Consider the following 24,101-nt stretch of genomic DNA (forward strand, 5'->3'; position numbering starts at 1 on the left):
TTAATTTTACAATAGACACTAAGAAAATTCATAAGACTTTACATGTAAGGAGTTTACGATTTGTTAATTAGTGTATTGGGTTTTTGGAAAAGATTTCCTTCTACTATTACAAAAATTGTGCTTTTAGGAACAATAAAAAAACTCTCATATATTAATTATAGCTATTCTAAACACTACAGGACTGGGGCCCTTGCTTATTACTACGATAAGGCTACGGGTCTAGGTATATAAGGAAACATTTTAAATAATCGACAGACTTGCAGCTCTCAGTAGCGCGATTTTCTACAGACAATTAAAAATAAATTAGTTCTTACAATTTCCGCTAGAGGCTCGGACTAATTTTCATACAAAAATTGTGAATAGTTAACCGGTTGTCGATAGTTTCAAAATACATTTATCCTTACACCTACCAAAGAAGTAGAAGTAAGATAAAACTGCGCTATTTTCTTCTTGTTCTATTTGCTATTTAGTCTGTTGACTATTTAAAAAGTCTCCTGTATATTACCGTCTAATTCTAAGCAGTAACTAGGTTTACTGGTGGCAGTAAAAAGGCCTTTTGGGTTTTTTCACGAAAACACGAAACTTATTTCTAACACCTCGGGATTCTTCTATACACATACAATTTAATGTTTCGCATATCCGTGAAATATTGTGTCATGTAGGATTTAGGTAATTGATATAAAATAATATTAGTAATTATCTAAGGATTAGTAAATCGATAAGCGTAATTTAGTAGTCATTGTGCATAGTATAGATATTTTCAGTAAAAAATAAATTCACTCCAAAAATATCGGGTACTCTTATTAGCTATATTCTTTTTCTCAAATTTGGGAACGCCTCCACCGGCGGACCTGTAAAAACAAAAGAAAACAAAAATATTTTTGAAACTCGAAACACGATACTCTCGAAGTTTTTTTAAAAACATTTCCCCTTATTCCCCCTCTGTTTACTTCGAAGGAAGAATGGGAAGAACTTTCAGAGTTGTACTAGCTAACGCAAATCTTAAAAAAACCGTTGGAGGCTAACTGATTGCTGTTTTGTTCTATGCTGCTCTTGCTTTTTCCTACAGAAAAACATAACTATGCGACCCAATAGTCAAATTAAGAGTCTTGTGTCACGCCGCTTTTCTTCGTAAAGAGCCAAATAAATGGTTAAAAAAAATACAGCATTTAAATTCTACAACCGCGCGAAAAAAGAAAAAAATAGTCTTGCAACATTTGCATAATGTCAAAACATTTTGACATTTAACCTTGTTATTACCCAGACGTAAACAAGGAGGTCGTAATTGGCCTATGACATTGTAAGAAAAGTGAAGAATTATATTATTTCTGTTCTCGAAACTTCTTTTTATTCTCTTTACGTAGTTAAAGTGTTAGTACTTCAACTAAAGAGAAAAAAAAGTTTGGTTTGTGTCCGTTAAGCATCGTCGTGAGCTAATTATCCGGCCGGGCGAGGTGCAATTAAGTTTTTCTGTCGGAAAATCTTTGCAGCTTGTACTTGAAGAATGAGATCAAAAATATGAGTAAAAATTATAATTTTATTAGCATTCCTTTACCTTTAGGAAATAGTGGTAGAAAAAGTTCCTGGAATAATTAACAGATTAAAATTATTTTCAGATACTCACCCGTGACACCAACTGTTAGAATTGACTCTGTGTGGGCGCCCCGTCAAACGACTCCTCGTTGATGAGCCGCAGCTTAACTGACTCCCTGCGAAGGTTGTAGCTAGTGGAAATATGGCAATGCTTTACGTCAACGGTAAGTAGGTCCTCATTCAATTCCACTCCACTTTTTTCCACGTCCGCGGCCGCGCTCGGCTTCCTTTTGTGACGGAATGACGTCGCTCGTTGCGAACTAGAGCCCAAGTAACTATCCGTCGTCGTATTACCGTTAAAAGTCTTCTCAGACGGACCGACTCCCATCTGCTCTAATTGCATGTTCCCTCGCAAGTTCACCGAAGAATCGATACACGGTATCAATTGCTTGAATTCCTTCCTGAAATTCTCATTCATCCATGCGTAAATGAAAGGGTTGTAGCATGTAGAGGACATAGCAATCACATGTCCCATAAAGAATATCAAATAGTAATATTTCAAATGTATCGCGTACATGTAGTAATCATTGCATAGATTTATCACATTCAAAGGTAGCCACGACAAACCAAATATAGTAACCATTGCTATCAGCATCTGGTTAGTTCGTCGCTTCCTATTTTTGTCCAGTTCCTCTTTGCGAGAATTTTTGCTGGCGGCTTTCGCTTTAGCCCTGTCATTCAATTTGAAACTGACACACGTGTAACAGAAAGCAATCACAATGAAAGGCAATACGAATTGCAACACAGACGTCACAGAGCCGAAAAGCCGTCGCAATCTCTCTGAAGGCCACGTCTCTTCACAATACCGCCCAATTTCTAGGTCGTAGTACGTCATGAAGATAGCGTACGGAGTTGTCACCGTTATGGAAAAGGTCCAAATCATGACGATTACGATTAAACAAGTTTCGATCTTCATTCTTGGTCTGAACGGGTAAATGATTACGAAGAACCTATCTATTGCGATAGACATAAGCGTCAATGTGGATATGTATACGCTGCATCCCTGTGCGAAAGGCATTATGTGGCATAGCAAGGAGCCCCAACTCCAGTTACCGCGGAAGGTGTATAGTGGAGTGAAGGGGACGGCGAAGATGCAAAGCAAAATGTCTGAGAGTGCTAAATTGCTGATGAAAAGGTTGGTGACGGTCTGCATCGCTTTGTTCCTGATGACGACGAAACATACTAGAATGTTCCCCAGTAGTCCTAAGACAAATATGATGGTGTAGATCACGCAGAAGATAGCTTGAACGATCTTGTTCGAGATTATGTTCTCATAACTTATTTGTGTGGGCGTCAGACTGGCTGTTAAGTTGTTTTTGTCCGTCGCGTACAGCTCAGTATAATTTACAGCAGTCTCGTTCATTGTTACTGCGTTGTAAAGTACGTATAGCAATTTGTTTTGGGTTTAAAATCTGATGTTTACGACCATCGATGTTCGGAAACCTGTAACAAAACAAAGGGTTTGATTTAACATCTTCTCTTGACTTGAGGGTCGGAACAATTATAGTTTTTCCGATAATGTTCTAAGGTCGTTGACGTTTCTACTAAGTGGCTATAGGTTTTATGGTACTTTTTACTAGGTGATTCTTAACAAGAACATTGCTGACTTTGAATTGACTGAATTTTATTTTATTGTATTTCCGGTTTGTGTTAACTAGAGTAATGTAAATGAAGCACTACAAAAACGTATTTCGGTTCATGGCTTTTAAAAATAATGAAAATTGGCGAAAAGTTATAGGGAGCTGATTTTGTTCCGAAGTGCTTAGGTTTTCAACCATTTAATATTTATAAATATTAAGGAAAACCTATAAAACATGACTTAACTTGTGCCTAGAGTATATAAAACTAACAATCACAATTTTATCTTAGACAACCACCACAAAGTATTAGCAAAACTCAACAGTTTTCTTTCGAACAATATTACAATCAAACTACAATAAAAAGTCAACTCTATGCCCTTCAAACAAACATATAAAGCGAGCTCAATACATCGCCATTTTTATTTGGTTTGAAAAACAAAACTTTTGTGGAAGCCTTACGCCGGCCGGTCACAATAGAGAGTATAGCGACGTCCGAACATAATATTGTTGAGAATTTCCAGCTCCAGTTGTGAAACATGCCTTGTTTTTATAAAGTTCACCAGTGTTTTTCTGAGACTTTTGTATTGCTGTATTGAGTGTTTATTTTCTGTTATTGGATGATAAATAGCTAAATAATGTATTTAAAAAATATATTGCATTTTTAAGGTGAATTATTTGGTCGGTTACTTGTAAAACTTTCAAAATTAACTTCTCTTTACCTACTGCTAATGGAAGTACGAGTATGTGAAATTAAAATTAGCCAAACCCGGTGAACGTAGGACAGGTTACTTATTAAAAAAAACTGTTATATCTATTTACTTATTTGTTATTGTGTTGTTATGTAAAAGGTACAATAAGATTGGCATGTACTTGTCTTAAATCTTTTACTAATAATATAAATGCGAAACTAAGTAAGTACATCTAACCGTCTCGCTACCTAGTTTACTTCGGATGCTTAGTAAGAATGTTGTTTGTCGAGTTTCACTTCCCCAAATAAACTGTTACATCAAGTAATTAGCAATAATATTCCTACGTCATTTCACAGTAACTTTACACATAGCACATGAGCATGAACTTTCAACTTCACACGTCAACTTATATAAATAAAACAGCATCCGTAATGTAGTACAAACAAACAAATCAACAAATCAGCTTTATCAAAGGGATATCTGAAATGTTCCATTTTAATTAAATTCCACGTTTCGTTAGTCACTCGCATTTCTGTATGTTGACAGCTAAAAGGTCATTTGGGTATGTTTAAATTGGTGTATTATGCATAGTGATAAGTAAGAAAACTGGAGAATGTGTTTATGTAATCTTTTGAGTCATAAAGATGTTAGGTTTTAGCTTGATCAATATATCGTGTTTCAAAAGTTATTAAATATGTTTTTGTAGAGAAAAGTCAAAATTATATTTTACTTATTAATATATAATATACCTTGGCCAATGGACGTAGAAGTTAAAGGTTCAGAGCGAATTCTATAATACAAGGTAACGGAAGGACATTATTATTTCTTTAGCTGATTCTGGGTGAAAGAACTAAGATTTCTGTATTTAGGGTCACTATACAGACCAAAGGGGTACCAACGCCAGAAAAGATAAATCAATATTTCAAACTAGAAAACACACGTCCGAATTTGGTTAAGATTTACAATCTACATTATGATACTCCTTTAAAGAAAATTGCTTATAAGTTACAAATCACAGTTTCAACACACTTTATAATGAAACTTCATAAACCAAGCTCGTAATCTCGGTTAGTAATTCACAGACCTTAGGTATCTAATCCTAGGTGAAATTGGCCGGGTGCCAGGCAGCGTCGATAACGGCTCGAAGCCCCGGGAGAAATTACATGGACACGTGTACTGCGCTGTTTGTTTCCTGTTTCATACAATGTATGATAGTTTCGTGATTTTGTATTGTATGAATCTTGTGTGGTATTGATAATAAGCTGTGCTGAAATATACCGTCACGCCTGCTATATACGAAGGAGAAGGCAGCAGTGTCTTATCGATTATGATGTTAGTCCCACGTACGGAGCGAGCCTATTGCCATATACAAGGCATGTTTAAAAAAACCTATGGTCTTATAATTATTTAATAAAAAATCAAATCTTCAGTATATTGTTTTGTGTTTTTTTTTATTAATACGGCTGTATTGTTCTTATAAAAGCATACATAGCAAATCTCATTAGAATGTTTTTTTTTCTTCTTTTTGTTCATTGTTTTAAGTCTAACAGCTCTGTGTTGTATTTACTTTCAAACCTGGCTCGGTTGGCGTATTTTTTTTGGTAAAACAGTAAGTAGATATTGAATTTATAATATTATAGGTACAGCACTGTCGAATTTCACTTCATTTTCATTTTTGTCGAATTCGTGGCTTGGACATAAAAGCATTACTGAAAAATATAGTTACTTTCGCATTGTCTCAAAAATACGAGTATTTGTACAGATATAAATAGATTATTTATTCAGTTTTCTTGTTTATTTATAGTAACTTTCACGAGAAAACCGAATGTAAATTATTGAATAAACGTGTAAATAAATGAAAACTTTCCAACTTGAGTTCTTCAACCTTGAAACTGCGCAGAACTAATAATAACTTATTATAAATAGTAAACAAAGATAATAAGAGAAAATAAAACTTTCAAGGAGGAATAATGTTATTCATTTAATTATATTATTATCTGACCACAGCCGGTACTTCGCCAGCCTGGTGGTCTCAACGCTCCCTAACCCCTTACTAATATTAGAACTCTTGCATTAAAGTCATATTGAGTAGATAACAAATAAAAAAATAAGGGCGCTACCGGTTTGCGAAAAAGACATGGACAATTCTTGCACTATCGACAACCGAATAGCTATCGATCAATTTCGTATGATAATCTGATCAGCGCCTCTACTCGATGCCGTAAGGTATAATTTTACTGCACATTTCAAATACTTTCGAATTTTCATTCATTCATTTACTCTCGAATTCAATTACTTTCGAATACTTTCAGTATTCTATAGTTTCGAATGTAGAAAATCGCGCTACAATTTTTGCACGCAACTTCCACGTTTCAACCAAAATGTTGGTACTAATTTTATAATCAAGGCTGCCAACCTAAACGGTGCTGGAAGATATGCAAACGAGTTAATTTAGGAGCGGCTTATATTATGTCATACCAGTAAATGTGTATATCACATGTTCGTGAGACGTGTTATGTCGTTCTATGGCTAATTCTTTCTCGTTTTAGCAAAATTAACACGATTATTATACTGCTTCATTTGTAAAACGGCTCGCGTTTTGGATTTAGAGTTTGTATGTGAGGTATAAATATGATTTTGGAGAGTATACGGTCTTTTCTCCTTAAGTGGGGTAGATAGTAGCCCCTTGTCTGTTTGTACAATTATGTGTACATTAACAAATTATGTTAGATAGATAAATGTAATAGGGTTTTTCTATCTTAGACAAAAATTTCGTGAGATTTTTTATAATTTATTGGTTACAAACTGATAAAATTGTTTTACTTTGAATCGTTCGGTGGTATTTTTTATAAATAAAATATAGCTTCTGATACTAAAAGTATCGATTACCTTGTTACAATATCACGGATTAATTACAAAGATTGGAAGGTAATAAAAATAATACCCGCCATTATTGCCTTAAACAATATTAAATTACATCATACACAGTAACTAAAACAAAATAGCCGTGTAACTAAATAAAAATATCGTTCAATTTGTTATACCTACTTTTATTCACATTTCTTTAACAGACAATTTTCCTTTAATTAGATAACGCTTGAAAACCCCCGGTATGAGGTTGTCTTGTAGCCATTCTTTATTGAAGCCGGCCAGACGGACGCTTAAGCCCACAATTACGGGATTATTTGATCCACTGAATCGCATAAATAAGATAAAATATAAATTGCGTTACAGTTTAGTATGTAACGTTAATAAATAACTTCTACGTAGTATAGTTTATTGATTTTATTACGAAAATTAATATTATTGTTCGTGGAAATGGGCCTATGTATGTATATATTTGCAACAATTTCGCGCAAAAACAGATAAACACATAAAAATAGAAATAAATAAATTTAACCCATTACTGTCCCACTGCTGGGCAAGGGTCTCCTCCCGTAATGAGGGAGGGGTTAGGCCTTGAGTCCACCACGCTGGCCAAGTGCGGGTTGGGGACATAGGTTTATAAAATTTTGTAAACTACCCAGATTACAACCTAGTTAAACGTATGTGATATTTTTTACCTTTTGTGTTTTTTATTGATTTTATTACGAAAATTAATATAACTGTTCGAAGAGATGGGTCTATGTATTTATATTTGAAACAATTTCGCGCAAAAACAAATAAATACATAGATGAAATTTAGTACACTACACAGATGGTTTACAACCTAGTTAAACGCATGTGATATTTTTTACCTTTTGTGTTTTTTATTGATAGTACGAAAATTAATATTACTGCGGATTTGGGTCTATGTACTACAATTTATATATATTTGCAATAATTTCGCGCAAAAGCACATAAATACATTGATGACATTTATTATAATACACAGATGGTTTACAACCTAGTTAAACGCACATGATATTTTGACGTTTTGAGTTTTTATCTGCGGAAGAAGTCGGGAGTAGAAGCTAGTGTCGATGAAGTTTAACCGGTAGATAGAATTCTATATAAAAAAAACAAACTGGTACTGGTGGTACTCGTAAAATATAAAGTATTTAAACCAAATTAAAGCTTATTTTTAACAAATTAAGCCTTATTATATCGGACGTAGACTTACACAATCTAAAACACAGAACGCATACAATTTTTGAATCTAGATTTTATTCGTAATTACAGTTATCTATCTCTTAATTGGCTGTAGAATATGGTCACTAAAATAGACTAATGGTTTAGGGTTAAATTTGACTTTATTATCAAACCATTACTGTTTGCTAGTTTAACATTTGGGTCGCCTTAATGGGGCCACGGAATTAAGCCCAAAGCGACTATACACAGCATAACAATTATGATACCTAATGTATCATAGACTTTAAAAGCACATTATTTATTATTAGAGCTTTGGCGTGGTTTAGTGATTCTGACTGTTCATTATGAACTTTGACAGACGTTAACAGTAGTCAGAACCAGAAGCTTGAAAGACTGACAACCAGTCTTACCTCGTGTTATAACCCAGGTAACTGGGTTGTGGAGGTCAGATAGGTAGTCGCTAAATGTAAAACACTGGTATTTAGCTGCATCCGGTGAGACTGGAAGCCGACTCCAACATAGTTTGGAAGAAAGGCTAAGCTGTTATCTTGTCATACCCAACCGCCGGTGACAAGTACTAGGATACAGTCGGTAAATATTCCCATGATTAATCTTTCTTTTACACTATATAATAGTGAAAGGCCTAGGAATAGACTAAGAGCTGTAAAATTCTCTAAACTAAATATTTATATCGGTATCTCAAACTCTAAAAACAACGTGACCTTTTCGATGAACTTTGCGCGAAAATAGATCTTTAAAAATAAATCTAAAAATGATAGCCTTTACGGCTGTAGGCTGGAAACTAAAATAAGACTAACCTAGCCTAACTAAATACCACACAAGTTCCAACAACTATTTATAGAATTCTTGAAGTTTTCGCGTTTTATTTATAGTTATAGAGAATGAGAATTTACCTTTGACACGCAGAGGTGCGTGGCTCAAACTCGAACGAGCAGTGAGAATCGTACAATGATATGAATAAAAATTACGTATTAATTAGGAAAAAAAATATTTTCCTCCTAAGTATTCGTATGTTATTTATCCACGAAGTACTTTCTTTTCTCTTAAATTTCCTTTAATTTTAAGTCAAATTAGATTTTCTCTTAGACGCTTTAAATCAGTTGTGTAGTTAAGATATAATAATTATTTGTAGTCATTTGTCATTTATGAATATTTTATCGTAGCATAATTTTAGGTATACACATATAAATTTAATAAAACAACAGATACGAGTAAGATTTACTCCATATTCGTGTAACCGACAAACCCTTAGAAAATAAACGCGAAAGAAGTTAATTTGTCCGTAGAGAACGAGCAGTAATTAGCGGCTGTTGTCCGATAAGATATACGACAACCAAGTCGTTAACGCTAACAAGGAAGCTTTAAAACTTACTAAATGTTGCTTTAATTTGACGAAATGGCGGTAAGAAAAAGTGTTTTTGTTTTGCATTTTAAATTTCCATTTTGCAGAAATACGATAAGTAGGTATTTAATAATATTATGGAAAATAGAACCACACGACATACTAAATACTACTAAAACTCCTACGAAATACTTTATAATAATATACATTTTTACACGCTATTTATTAACACTTCACTTAAGATATTCAAAACGTTTAAAATTTTTTGATATGCTGAAACTTTGAACCGGCGCATTTTATTATCCCCATAAATGTATCGTATCAAATACCTGCCATATAAGGGCTCATCATAAACCAAACTACGTATCATTCGGATATCCTCAATAACTATAAAATATTTATTTTACGAGACTAGTTCTATCAGCAACTTGGTCTAAATTTGCAACAACTTTAAAACTGCACTTGATGTCATTGCTTGGTTATTTGTTCAATGTGGTTGGTTGTGTGTTCAAACATCCGGCCAATAAAACATGAAAGTATAATCTTGAAATAAATAAATAAACGAGGAAAATTACAATACAAATGGCGGATTTTGTGATATTTGTATTCTCAAAACAAATCCTTAAATCCTGCTCATTATTGTATTTAAGATTTAAACCGTATTTGAGGAAAATTCCTTCGTTTAAAAATAACAAAGAAATACGTAGCTTTTGTGAGAAGATTTCCCGTTTGTAGGGTATTTTAACAAATTGTATCATTGTCAAGTGCGGTAGCCTCTTGAATACGGAAGGTTAAACCTACACGGTTCCGTGTCGAGTGTGAATTACTTGGAACTTTCAAATACGTTAGGTTAAAGGTATTGCTAGCTGCTTATTTAATTTGCAGTAAATAGAGTACTGATTTTAAAGCTTTAAACCATGATTACAGTATGAATGGTAAACGAAACGAACTTATAACTTCGTAAATAAGCACCTCCTATAATTACAACTCTGTTGGTAAGATGAGCCAGAATAATGTATAAAACCACCAAAAACCTCGCAGGACTAGATAGCAAACATCATGACTTCATGAGCAACAACCTTTGTTCTACAAGTTTTGCCATAACTCAATTCATGACAAAAAATATTGTTGGTGTTTTAAATAAAACTCTGAATAATCTTTTCTAAATTATACTGATACAGTTAAAATTATACATTTATATAATATTGACGTTATAGTAGTAATAGTAATACCGTAATAATTTTAACCCAAAAACACTGCTGAATGAAGCCTTTTTTCGTTACTGACATGTTCTCAATCAACAAATCTTAGTATTTCCTGCCCGCGGGGTCAAATCATAGGCCTCATTCTGACATCAGCAATCATTCGTCATAGCCCCCGGCAATATGGCGTCTCACTTGCAAATCCATCATAATAAAATATTGGAGGAAGAATTCTAAGAAACAGCTACGTATAAAACGAATATTTACTGAATCGGAGTTCATTCTGTGTTATTACTTATTATATTCGAAAGTATTTCCAATTCTGGTTAAAGTACCGACCTCTATATGAAAAGAAAAAATGAAGATGGAGAAAATTCTAATATGAACAATAAAATCTTCTGTGATCAGTTTGAGGGTAAACTCTATTCCTACATGAAATTAATGGTAAGCAAATGTATTTAACCCGTTACTATCTCAATTTAGAGCTTGGGTCTCCTTCCGGAATAAAGAAAGGGTCAGGCGTAAAATGCAAGAGATGGTTAAAAGACTATATAGACAGTTGTTTTTTGTTTAATAGTCACCTTAAATACATGTTTATCAGTGATATATTATTGTGCATGGTGTCATGGTTCTAATGTTATGTATGATTATAATGTTTAGTTCAGTCTATATTGAAACGTGTGAATACTGTTCTCGCGGTCATAAGCCTGTGCTCAATCAAGTGATTGACATTTGATGGGTCCACTAGCAGTCATTCACGCGTAATTGATGATTTTAGAGTGTGTCATCGATACAGAATTTCTACATTTACACCTTTGATTACAAATATTGCGTCGGAGAAATTATTCTTGTTTTATATTTAAGCGGCCTTCTGCTTTATCTATCGATGCGTATTTAGATGATCAAAGTTCGTAAATTGTATATCATTCACGTTATAGAAAAACGTAGAATCGCACTTTTATGAATAAGACTATAGCGTCTGACTTCGGGCACCAAAGTACGTCAGATCTAAATAATACTACAAAACATAAAAAAATGTCATTTTTTATTCATCTCTACAGTACACAGTCCTTGAGTCTGCCTCATTAATTACCAACAAAAAAGTAAATTAACGAAGAAAACACCTACCATAGTTTCAGAACGAAACACGAAAGTAATTAACAATGCAACACGATCCTTTCCGACCTTTCTTTTACTGCAAACCTTTGTACAGCTATGAAACCGTTCTAAAAATAATACTGGCCAGTAATATATAAAACCTTCAAGCAGTTCATCCTCCAGGGATCTATATTCACTGCGTTTTATTTTTACGCGAGATACATGAAAAATACTAATAAAGTTCACGTTTTGTTGTCATTAAGATCTTTGTATTTGAGCTGCTTATACACTTAATAATACGTGGAGTAAAATAACATGCTTATCACTAAAAGGATAATATTCTTTAAATTATGGTAAATGATTTAGGGAGCCACTAATTGAAAAATAAAACGAAAACTCCGCGCAACAGACACGTGCGGGTGTTACATGTTGACCTCGTAAAAACATATTTACATACAAACTTAACAAAAAAAGCACATAATACCATCAAAGAAGAATTCTTAGAAAGCTTTTGTGCCTCTTATAAGATCAAATTAGTATAACGAAATCAATTACGGATTGACAGTAACCGAAAATTTTAAGGTTATTTAGGGAAGGAGGTCTAGGTGTTATTACTTACGAATTTCGATGTGAATAGCGCTGGAGAACCACAGATAACATAGACTTTTACATAAAAACAAAAGAACAACGATTTAAACGCAATTTTTATATAAAGAACTCTCGTAATGTATTTGTTTTTGGCAGAATTGAGAGCTTCACTTCACGTGATGACATGCGCGGTTGTGTTTCGCACATGCGCACTGGACGTGCCACGGGTAGTACAACTGGGCAATTATTTCTGTGAAATTTCCGTCTCACCGCCCTGTATCGGAAATTTTTAGGGCTTGCCCTGTCCCGGTCGCGTCAAAAGCGAACTTTTGACAGGTAATCGTGACTCGCCTTTTTATGCGAAAATAATATACTTTGATTAATAGTTGTCAACATGTTTTGGTTCTTGGAAATGCTTTTTAGTAGAAAAAATCTAGTAAACATTGGTTGTAATGGAAAAAAAGTTAGTAAATTGGGCTTTTAATTTAATGACTATTGTTTGCATTCTATGGAGTTCTAAGAAGGGAAAAATTACAATCGCCTGAGGCGGTAGAGCGAGGCGTCTCGATGTTTTCAATATTGGCGAACAAACTTCGTTTAATTTGTTCCCGAAAACTGACTTATTTGAAAGAAATATTTAAGAATAAATAAAGATATTAATAATAGGTCTTATAGCTTACGATTATATAGAAAAAAAAACAGAAGACTGGTGATAATTTGAACAGAACATTTTGAATACACAAACCTACCTTGCGATTCTTTTTAAATCTTTATTTATCGGACTGTGTCAACATTGACGATATTGCCTGATTTAGCTTTCAAATTTATACCGAAATAGTATCAAAACCTACTAAAATAGACATCACCAAATCCAGCAGAATCATAAATTAAACACAATCACAGAACAATACAACAAGCAAACAAAACTAAATTTAAAACAAATTAAACTAGCGTCGCGAATACAAAGCGAAACTAGTTTATTTCGCTAACTAGTTCGCTATCGAAAATGCAATAAGCTCTGTAGGCAGCGACATCCCATTGTACGAGTCTACGACGACACCGCTGCGGAAATGGTGACTAACTATTTTCCTGCCTCAGATGTTCCGATATGAATACGTAGTGTTATTGTGTTTTGATAAAACTTGTTGAGTATTTTCAATGGATTTTATACGATTTGAAAGTAATGTTTGTTTGATCTAAATCTTGTGTTTATTATACTTAGTTTCAGCTTGGCTTTCATAATCTCTCTCTCTCTTTCTCTCTTCCTAGCTATTCGGCCCATGTGGTCAGTGTTATACTCATGATATATAAGAAATTTATTTTTAATAATGACCCACGCGGCTCCGCATAAAATTCAACGTTTAAAAAATATTATTTTTTGTAGATTTCGAGTCTTGAACTACCTCTTTACTGAGTTGCATGAACATCAGATTAGCAAATAAACGTGACAAACTGAAACACTGGTTAACTTTTGCATATATATAATTTTAATATCTATAAATGTGCCTGAGGCTCAATTCATTAATGTCCGGTTTCTGAGGTACATTTAGCGGTAGTTTATCTCTTCATACTATCATATTTATATAAGCTTTAACGCTATTGAATAGATAAACTACCGCTGAATGTACCTCAGAAACCTGAGGTAAATAATACAATGAAATACTTGTTTCGTTTGTTAACTGAACCCACTAACTACTGTGGCAGAGAAATAACGACCATATATTAATTTTATAGTCCACCGCTGGAATATATACCGTTTAGAATGTAACCTATCCTGTCAGCAGTTGGCTTTCTCCTAAATATGCATTGTTGTATAAATAGAATTTGTATTTATATGATAGTGGCTAGAGTTACATTATTTTCGTGCTTCTTCTACCATGCACTATCAATGAAATCTCACTTTTAACACTCATTTTTCAACCTAGGTAACTACATCTCTTAGGCGTGTTAGCTTTAAAGTTTGCCATCACCGTTATAATGATTTTGTAATAAACGTTTCCCCGAAAAGTCTAAGCCAGTCGTATGCCTAAAGTAATTATTCATTTTTAAATACACGTAATAATTTGTCTTCGAAAAATCGAAGCCAGTTAGTCATACTAAAACCCAAAAGATTTTAAATCTGCACCACCACCATCCACAAATACACAATTACAAATCTAGAAGCTCCTATATTCGGGTCAAACAATGTATCATTATATTTGTACTGGCATGAGATTACAAACATGATTCCCAGTAATACAATGTCATACTATAAATAAACAGTAGCCCCAAGGGCAATAAGTACATGGTATGTTATTGTGAGAGTTCGCCTAAACGAATTTCCTTCGCGAAAATAGATAACGATATCGAGAAGACAAAGTTGTCGGCACGAGTTAAGTTCAAAACTTGGGTAACATTTTGTCGTTGTAATTTTAAAAGAAATTTTTAAACAGTAGTTATGATAGGAGCACTTTCAGCACAGACCAGATATTTATGTCCGAAATCAGAAAAAAAATGGGAGAAAAGTGTAAATATATATTATCAAATTTAACATCATTTTTGTGGGATATAATTTTAATTTAGGTTCGTCAAAACATAATCGGCCAGCATGGTGGACTGTGAGTGGCCTTGGGCCAGTTGCCCAGAAGTGTGACAGTAAAAAAAAACTTTCCATTACTCAGTAGTGGGACAGAAACAGGTCGAAGAACCTTTACATTATATATACAACCCTAGGCCTTAGATTCAGGGTATTATTTTTACAACCTTCCAAAACTTGCTTTAAAATTAAACTGTATCTGTTACGAAGATATACAGATACACATTTGCCTTGGCATAACCAACAGGCAAAAATAGCCTGTCCATTAATTAAGTCAACCAATCGTAACTGTACAACAGATCGATCTATCATACGAACGCAAATATTTTCCATTTACTCGCAAACAAGAATACGATACGCTACTAATAGATGTTTATATGAACTCCCGTTACCATGGCAACGGTAACCGACTGTTGTCGGGACAATTTACAATGTTCTCGGAAACGGATATTGTTAGTTTGCTAATATGAATAGAGGTTAAATGGTGTTCCAAATATGGCTTATTTCTACACAGGTATACATTACGCACAAGACATAACGCCTATTATAAACACATTGAAATTGTAGGTCATTTATATGTTCATACACATAAAATCACGCGTGTTATACTCCATTATGTAGATTGTAGCTGTGGTGTATTAAAAACATTCACGTTTCAATATTTAAAAATCTTGGCCCTTGTAATCGAGTCTAAGCGGGTCCAAGCTTATTACTATTCACTGGACACGTTATGAAACTCCGAGCTACTATTAAGAAACATTCAAATTTAAACTAGCAACGACCAAAACCCTTAGCCCAGACCATACAGGCAGTCATTCGTAGTTCATATTATTCACAACAAAACTTGAATGTCTTTTTATGTCATTTCAGCCCTGGTAGTGTTGCATTTTAAATTTAAGAAAGGCATAAGTGAATATACTTTATTCTTATCTTATTTCTATTCTCCACTAAGCTAAAAGCAGGTACGTGTTCATAGACAATACAAGATATTATAAAACGCAGAGCTGTTGTCGTTTTAAAGTGAAAAAATGAATGTTATTCTGCTTCATAAAAATGACAAAAGAATAAAAAGTGTAATAGATTTTTCAATAAGGTTCTAAGAAAAGTTTTCTATTCATTGCGATTCCATGAAGTCTTTGTCTAGAGAGCTAGGTAGTAGGTCAACCATGCAACGGTGCCAGCTACTTAAACTACCTCGTGGCATATAATCATTTGGTGGAGAGAAACTAGAACATTCGTTATATTTCTCACCTGTATACCGTGCTTCGGAGGGCATGTAAAAATCGGTCCCGGTTGTTGTCAATTAAAATAACAGTCGATAAGCCTAGGCAAAGGCCTTTCGGGCAGCCTGAACAACTTCGACACTAGGTTGACCACTAACCATACGATAGATAGATAGATCTGTGTGATAGATTCGTATACATATAATATTATGCATTGTTCGACGTACATATATCCAGAAAAGTATGGCTCAATTCGTTTGTATTTCGATATTGATTAATTGCTAATTATCCAAATAAAACAGACTTTTCTCATCTATATTAATATAAAAAAATGAGAGATTTATATTTTGGACTTTTTATTCAATCACGCAAAAACTTAAGAATGTATTTTTATGAAGTTTGGTATACAGATAGTTTATATCCTGGATTAACACCTAAGATATGATCTTCTGACTTCTCACCTCGGGATTTTTTTCCAACCGACGAAGTCGCAGACAGTAAGTAATAATCGCGCCAATAGGTTCATAACCGTGTCTGTGTTGCGGTCAATAAAAATTATGTCTTTGCTCATTTGCAATACTTACGCAACGATATCAAAACAACATCATATTTAGATCAACGAAACATAAAACTCTGCATTAAATATAGACACAATATCACATTATTTTATCCATTCAACAAAAGAAACGGTTCATAAGAATTGTATTCAAAAGTACATTAATATCATCTGAGAGTTTTCAGTCGCTAGTATAAAACAATACCTGTCTTGCTTGCATCCGCTCTTACGGGTACATTTGCCTGTCAGAGCACGAAAGTAGTTCGCCTTCCATTAAGCCTTTGTCTCCACCATTTCGTTGTTCAAAAATTCACAAAATGGCCGCCAACACTAAGTTTTGAATGCAATTGAATTACTAGAATATTCGCTGCAAGAATTCCGTGTTTAGTTGTGTGATACTATGGCTGGAATTTTTATCGCGTTGCATGTGAAAATTTAAATTATTAAAGCTTTTTAGTATGTGTAAATGGTTTGTTTGTTCAGGTATATAATAATTTAATGCATTGACAAAGTTTTTAAGTAGTTTTATTTTCGTTATTTGCCGTCAACTCATTGCCGTCCGTTATTCTACTACGATAATAAATTTAACCCATTAGTTTCCCACTGCTGGGCAAGGGTCTCCTCCCGTAATAAATAAATAAATAAATAAATATCATTGGACAACTCACACACGGTCATTTGATTCCAAACTAAGCAGAGCTTGTACTATGGTAACCAAATAACTGATAAACATACTTATATACTTCTAAATACATACTTATATAGATAAATTAACAACCAGGCTCAGAACATATACTCGTGCTCATCACACAAAGATATGTCCCGGGTGGGATTCGAACCCACCACACGCGGCGCTACGGTTGTTGCGGCGAGGTGACCCCTTAAACCACTGCGCCAAACGTGCAGTTAATGAGGGAGGGATTAGGCTTTGAGTTTACCACGCTGGCCAACTGCGGGTTGGCCTACGGTAATCTAAAACAAAAGACGAACCATTGGAGAAAGGCATACAGCTCTTTACTTTAACACACCGCTCTAAAAACTTCGCAGAATAAATCTTTACATGGTTTCAGTAACAAATACGTAACGCAAGGGTTGTCGCTTCACAAGGACATAGGTGGACGTAATCAGTGATATCCTTCAAAGGGGTCAAGTGCGGTACATTGTACGCTACTGTGAGAAGGCGTAAGAATGTGGAATAAATAGAATAGGCCCACTTTTGTTGTACGAGAATTGCTATTTTGTTTAGGAAATATTTATAGAAATGTGATGTATACGTTTTAATGTTTTATAATTAGCCTAGATATGTGGACCATTGTTGATTTAAGACCTATACTTTGGATTTCCAGTTCCCTCGTCGTTTACTGCGTCTGGTCATCCATCTATGAACTCGTCCAACATCCCGTTATCTATATGATGTCATGATTTTATTGTTATTATTGTTGTATTTAGTTCACTACTGATGACTTAGCGATACATACTAGAACGTTGCGTATTGTAATAATTTAATAAACCAAATGGCTTATATGATCAAATTTTAATGCACTCGTATTCCAACTAAAGAATAAATCATTTACTATCATAAGTAAGATAATACGTATTTATAAAAAGTATTATGATCTTGGCTATCTAAGGGTTCTTTAAATTGACCCCAAATGGTGTTAAATCTATTAACCCACTCTTCACGCCCGTAGTGAACTATCACCTGACCTCTATTACTTCGAAAAGACTCCCAGCAATAGGTCAATAACGACTTATATGATAAACCCATCTCAAAGTTCCACAAGTAATTTCGTTTTTCTGAAACCTCTTTTGACAATATCTTTATACAAAAGTAAACAATAAGGAAAAATAAATACCTTCGGGAATAAAACCATATCACTGATAAGAACAAATTATACGCACATAAAAAATATATTATCTTCCTTTCTCACTGATTTGGGAATAACAAAAAACAGTTGAATAACGCCTTATTATTTTGTTTTTCGAATTTTCGAGAAATGAAATGCACTGTGACATTTACGATGGCCAATAAATTTGAGTTATATTGTTAAAGAGGATATATTACTATTGTAAGTCGTTTTCCGCAGTTATAAATTGTTCAAATGATGCAATTTGTATGATTTAATCATTTGAAGTTGTTTGATAATGTTAAGTTTTGTGAAACGTATCTTATATCTCGCCTCGAATGATCATACCTCCATAAAATTATGATAAGAAGCATCTATCCTAAGAAACTCGGTGACAAATGATTCTAAAATTTAACTCTATTACATTCTTAGAACTTTCTGGAGGAGGAGGAGGAGCTCATGGCTTAGTTTACAACAGCCGCACGGATCGATCTCTGAGGTTAAGCTACGATTGCCGAGGTTGTTACGTGGATGGGTGACCATCTTATACATATCGAGTTCCTCCGTGTTTCGGAAGGCACGTTAAATTGTGGGTCCCGGCTGTCATTTTCGAAGATCTTTGACAGTCGTTAACAGTAGTCAGAAGCTTGAAAGTCTGACAACCAGTCTTACCGAAGGGTATCGTGTTATCCCATGTAACTGATGGGTTGTGGAGGTCAGATAGGCAGTCGCTCCATGTAAAACACTGGTACTCAGCTGCATCCGGTGAGACTGGAAGCCGACTCCAACATAGTTTGGAACAAAGGCTAAGCGAATATATACATTCTTAGAACTTTCTCAAAATGTAAGCATCTGTCAGTATTCTAAACGTATCTTTATGTTCTTTACAATGTCTAATGTCAATCTTCAGAACAGCTATTATGGTAACAAGCTTATCTCAACCACTTTCCCTCCACAGGTAATGCTACTAATGGGCCTAAGAACATAAAATAAAATACCCAAGATAACAACAGGCCATTTTTCCTAACACCCAAATGCTTAAACGTGCATTAAACTTGAAAACGTATTCAACATGAAGCTCAAAAAAGCTATTTGGAAATACAAAATCAAGCCGCGTTCCATTTAAAAGTTAATGAGAAAAAATTTGCATACTAAGATCAGAATTTGCATGGCTTATGTGGTATTTCCTTTATTGTAGTGGGTCCAGTTATGGAACGCGACGGCTGAATTCCCGCTTTTGTATTTCTTGTTACAATTTTAAATGTATTTGTGGCCAGCTCGCTTTTCTTTTGCAAGTGAAAAATATATTTCGAAATAATAGAACGTTATATTTTCGTTTAAATATTTTTTCACTGCCGTTTCAGTACAAGAGCATTGATACTTAGGTTCTTACTAAAAATTTAGAACACGAATTAAAGATCTAATGAAGATTTTGTCTGTGATATTGTGTCGCTGTTTAATTTCGTAGTGTTTTTGAACAGTTTTGTATTAATCGTACTAGTGTCGGAAATGTATATCTGCAATTTCTTCTTACCAAAATGGAAATGTCACAATAAATGTACTTATATATAAATACTTACAAAAATTTTGGATATCTAAATAGTTGAAATAATTACTGTAAAAGCTAACTGAAGAAATTAAGCATTTGTAACATACAATAGAATTATTGTAGTCATTTTATTGTCTAATTTATATAATAAATCATATGTCTAACATATCTGTTTAGAAATTACAATGTCAAAGCATTCAAGGCTCACCCTCGTCTCACACGACATTTGATAAGCCATGTCGGACAATAACAGATGATTACCAACGCCATTTTATACAACACAATATCAATTAATTAGTGCTCATTTATTATTGTTGGCAACATTTCAACTGACCTGTCAAATTATTCGCGCGCATTTAAATTGACAGCTGATCAAATTAACGATTTAATTATTTTTGTAACATTCATGTTTTTTCTTTGTTACACTATATTCCGATTTAACCAGGACGATCACGTGAATAATTAACTAGTCTTGTAAAATATGAATAATATTTTGGAAATAAAAATGTATTGATAAGTCATTACTTATATACACCTTTGTATTGAAAAATATTGCTGTAGCCGTTCACTTAAAGAAATATCGTCTGGTTATATTAATCAATCAACGTTTGATAAATGGATACAAGGACGTGAGGTCAACGACCTTATACGTCACAAGACGCTCAGCTTATGAATAAGGGTGCTGGCTGGAACCAAAGTTGGGAGGAAACGTACCGCTTCTATTAAAGAAATAAAGCTAACTTGTTTTGTGTAAAAAGGATTAATTCGGGGGGCTATCACGTATCTCAGTTGACATTTATTTGAAAACCACTATGCTGTACATTGTTTTCTATCTTAGAATATAGTGATTAACATGTTATGTCGAAGCAGCAATGTACTGAATAGTAACCATCAATTTGACGTACACTAGCTGTCAACTGAGATACGTGATAAGCCCGCTGATCGGGTTAGCTGAAGTTTTTTTTCTACTCAATCAGTTAATTGGAACTCTTCCTGCCTTTTTGGTTAAAACGCGTGATTGTATGTATGGTGTCATTGTATGTATAATGATTTTAATAATAGGTATATGATAGAAATCTAAACATGTTTAAAAAAATGGGTACAAAATTCTTCTAACTTAATGTCAAACCTTCGCACTCTACAAAAGTCAAACCTTACAATCCTCGCTACGCTGTTAAATTAATGCATGCATTCAGGACTTACCTTGTATATTTTTTACTGATTGTGCGAAAAGAAAATACCACTGTCTCTACAATGAATTTTCCCAATGTCAAACCGAAACATGATCACATAAAAACGTGCTATTTTTATAGAAATCTGACACCATGCAACTCTTCCCAAACAAAGAATAATTAGAATTTATTGGTGTTATTCAGTAATGTGGTACATTTGCGTCACTGGTGTATTCCGATGATCAATCATTTAATACGATGTCATCGTCATAAATCTTTGTCGCGCGATGTAGATTGTTTATGCTTTCCTTTGCTTTGTTTTTCAAAGGTTGAGGGTTGCTTTGCGCTGCACGCTGGTTAGATTATTTGAAAAGCGACTTTTTTTTCTCAAGTTGGATAAGAGTATTATTTATTTTAATAAATATTAAACTGTACGCTCCTGAAGATCGAAGCTTTATGATTCCGGTGATCAAACTTCGTTATCTTAAAAAGCGCGTTGTTGAAACCATTAACTTATCCATTAACTTATTTATTTTTTATTTTTTATTTTTTTTTTTTTTTAAGACAACTCCCGCACTAAGAATTGCTCTTGTGTCGCGGGGACTTTTACAAACATACAAACAACGGACACAAAGCACAACCAGACCCGAAACAATTATTTGTGGATCGCACAAATAATTGCTCCGTGTGGGAATCGAACCCACGACCTCCCGATGCAGTGGTATCGGCGTGGTGACCTAAACCACTGCGCCACGGAGGCAGTCACTTTGGTTTTTGATGATGATTTTTACCTTATATGTATTTTCCTAGTTTCGAAGGGAGAGAGAAAAGCTTTTTGTAGCCGAAGTTTGTAGTTTTAAATAACTCTAAGAAATTCTAAAAATTTAATTTAGTATGGTGAATGAATAACTATAATTCCGGTTCGTTAGAGGCTGTCAATGCACTAATTAATATTCATTTTCAAAATGCATTCAATGACCCATCCATACTTCGGATATTAACCTAGCACAACTAAACAAAAAACTCCTGTCGTGGCTTGTATTATTTACCTACAAAAACTCAGGTCATTAACCCCACACCTACGTAAATTCCTCAACATTCGATCTTATTGTGCGAATAAACCGCAAATTGTGTTCAATTTGTCTCCTCGGCCGTCCATCGTTAGTCGTGCTATCGATCACATGAGATAAAATTAATTATACCTCCCCAGCTTGATGTATTAGCATTCATTGTTTATTGTGGACAATATTCTGTAATTAGTTACAATGGAGTGGATATTTTGCGGACGATATTCTGAGCATTAATAATTTTATTTGGAATTTACTTTTACTTTACTCACTACGCTTGTTATCCACAAGTCAACATCAAAATTATTAATTTGGGTCAAATGTTAACTTATGATTGTCGTTAGGTACAAAAATAATTATTGAATCTACTACTACTAACTTGGAAAGGGATTGGGGTCTTATGACAAGAGCTAGATAGAAACTCACGGTCGTTCTTTTCAATCCCCAAAAAGGAGTATAATAATAAAAACTATGATATTAAATAAACATAAGCAATGTTTTCCAATTAATGTAGTTCAGACATAGAGCAAACACACCACAAAATATAAAGTAATTTGTAAAAAGTGTAACTGAATCCTCCCGATCATTTAACCAGTTCTCTGAAATTGCGGGACACTAAAACCTCACAAAATAGAAAACACAAACCAATAAAGTTCCATGCTTGACAGAAAAAAAAACAACGATTTTTTCCAACGATTTCAAGCACTGGATTCGATTAAACCACTCACACATGGATGAATACCGGCTGACGATCAAAATCCAAAATGGAACGTAAAAAAAATCTATCCCATTCACAAACTAAGTTTTCTGTAGGCTTTCGGCGCTCGTTCGAAAACAAAAATATTGGGCTAGGCGGTGAGAAAAAAAATATTTGGCGCGGATTTATTGGAAAACGTGATGCGGTCGCGAATCACGTTCTGAATCACATCGATAATCATTTCAGTAAAGTAGGTTTACTTTGGAAGTTACGCGCGCACGTGGATTTACTTTTACACTTCCTTTATAGTGAAGGTATACTTTCCTCGGGATTAGGCTATGATTTTATTTACGAAAGATTTCCTTTTTCTAAGAACGTGCGCAAATCTTAAAAGTTTTGTTTATATAGACTTAATTTTATAATCTAACGGGTCTTAAACGCGATTGAAAATTAAAGGTTAGGTTAGGTATAAGCAAGCAGATCTTACTACTTTCCAAAATTGATACCGGTTGTTATTGTCAAAAAAAATGTTGAGATGCCATATTAGAAGAAAAAAATATATAAAAATAAATATTTAATGGCATCGCGTTCTATTTTTTCGAGCTTAAGTGGCCAGTTACCTGTATACATAAATGACATTCTGCTAAAAAGTTTGTAATTCAATAAATTTTATTTTTTTTATATTCAATATGAAACTATGAACTTCATCAAATTGTCGTTTTATCTGTAGAAAAGAAACTAAATAAACGCTTCGACGTTTTGGTCAAAGATGTTTCACAGAGTCAGTAAGTACCTTAGAGTTCATTGACTTTTCTTCCCTGGGGAATAAACTTTGAAGTTAATCGTAACAATAAGAAAGATATATAATCTATAACTTTATAAATACAAAGAATATCGCTTATCCAACTAAAAGCGATAGCTACAAGTTCGAAACTATTTTGGCAAACAGGTTACTTACTATATTTTACGATAACACACAGAACCCCTGGTTTCACTTTATTTTAACTCAATATGACAATATCTGTAACCTCGAAACCAAATATTATTTATTTTTAAATTATTCTAAAAAATATTCCATTACTTTTAATTCGTGATAAACTATAACAATTATAAAATGATCAATCAATGTTGACGAATGCATTGAATGATTAATGTCCCACCAAACAAACAAACAAACAAAACTATCTAATAGTAGAGATAACACTCCATAAATAACGTTCATCGATAAGCG

The 24,101-nt window shown here is 33.9% G+C and overlaps 1 protein-coding gene across 1 annotated transcript; it reads right to left on the minus strand.

Annotated features, from left to right (window-relative positions):
* Positions 1–423: 423 nt before the first annotated feature.
* LOC142978346 (neuropeptide Y receptor type 2-like) lies at positions 424–12,354 on the minus strand. Its single transcript, XM_076122757.1, has 3 exons — positions 12,216–12,354; positions 1,625–3,036; positions 424–851 (listed from the first exon to the last, which is right to left on the minus strand). The coding sequence occupies exon 2, from the start codon at positions 2,954–2,956 to the stop codon at positions 1,640–1,642; it is 1,317 nt and encodes a 438-aa protein (XP_075978872.1). The 5' UTR covers positions 2,957–3,036; positions 12,216–12,354; the 3' UTR covers positions 424–851; positions 1,625–1,639.
* Positions 12,355–24,101: the final 11,747 nt, after the last annotated feature.

This window comes from Anticarsia gemmatalis, chromosome 14 (genome assembly GCF_050436995.1).
Source record: "Anticarsia gemmatalis isolate Benzon Research Colony breed Stoneville strain chromosome 14, ilAntGemm2 primary, whole genome shotgun sequence".
Lineage (NCBI taxonomy): Eukaryota > Metazoa > Arthropoda > Insecta > Lepidoptera > Erebidae > Anticarsia > Anticarsia gemmatalis.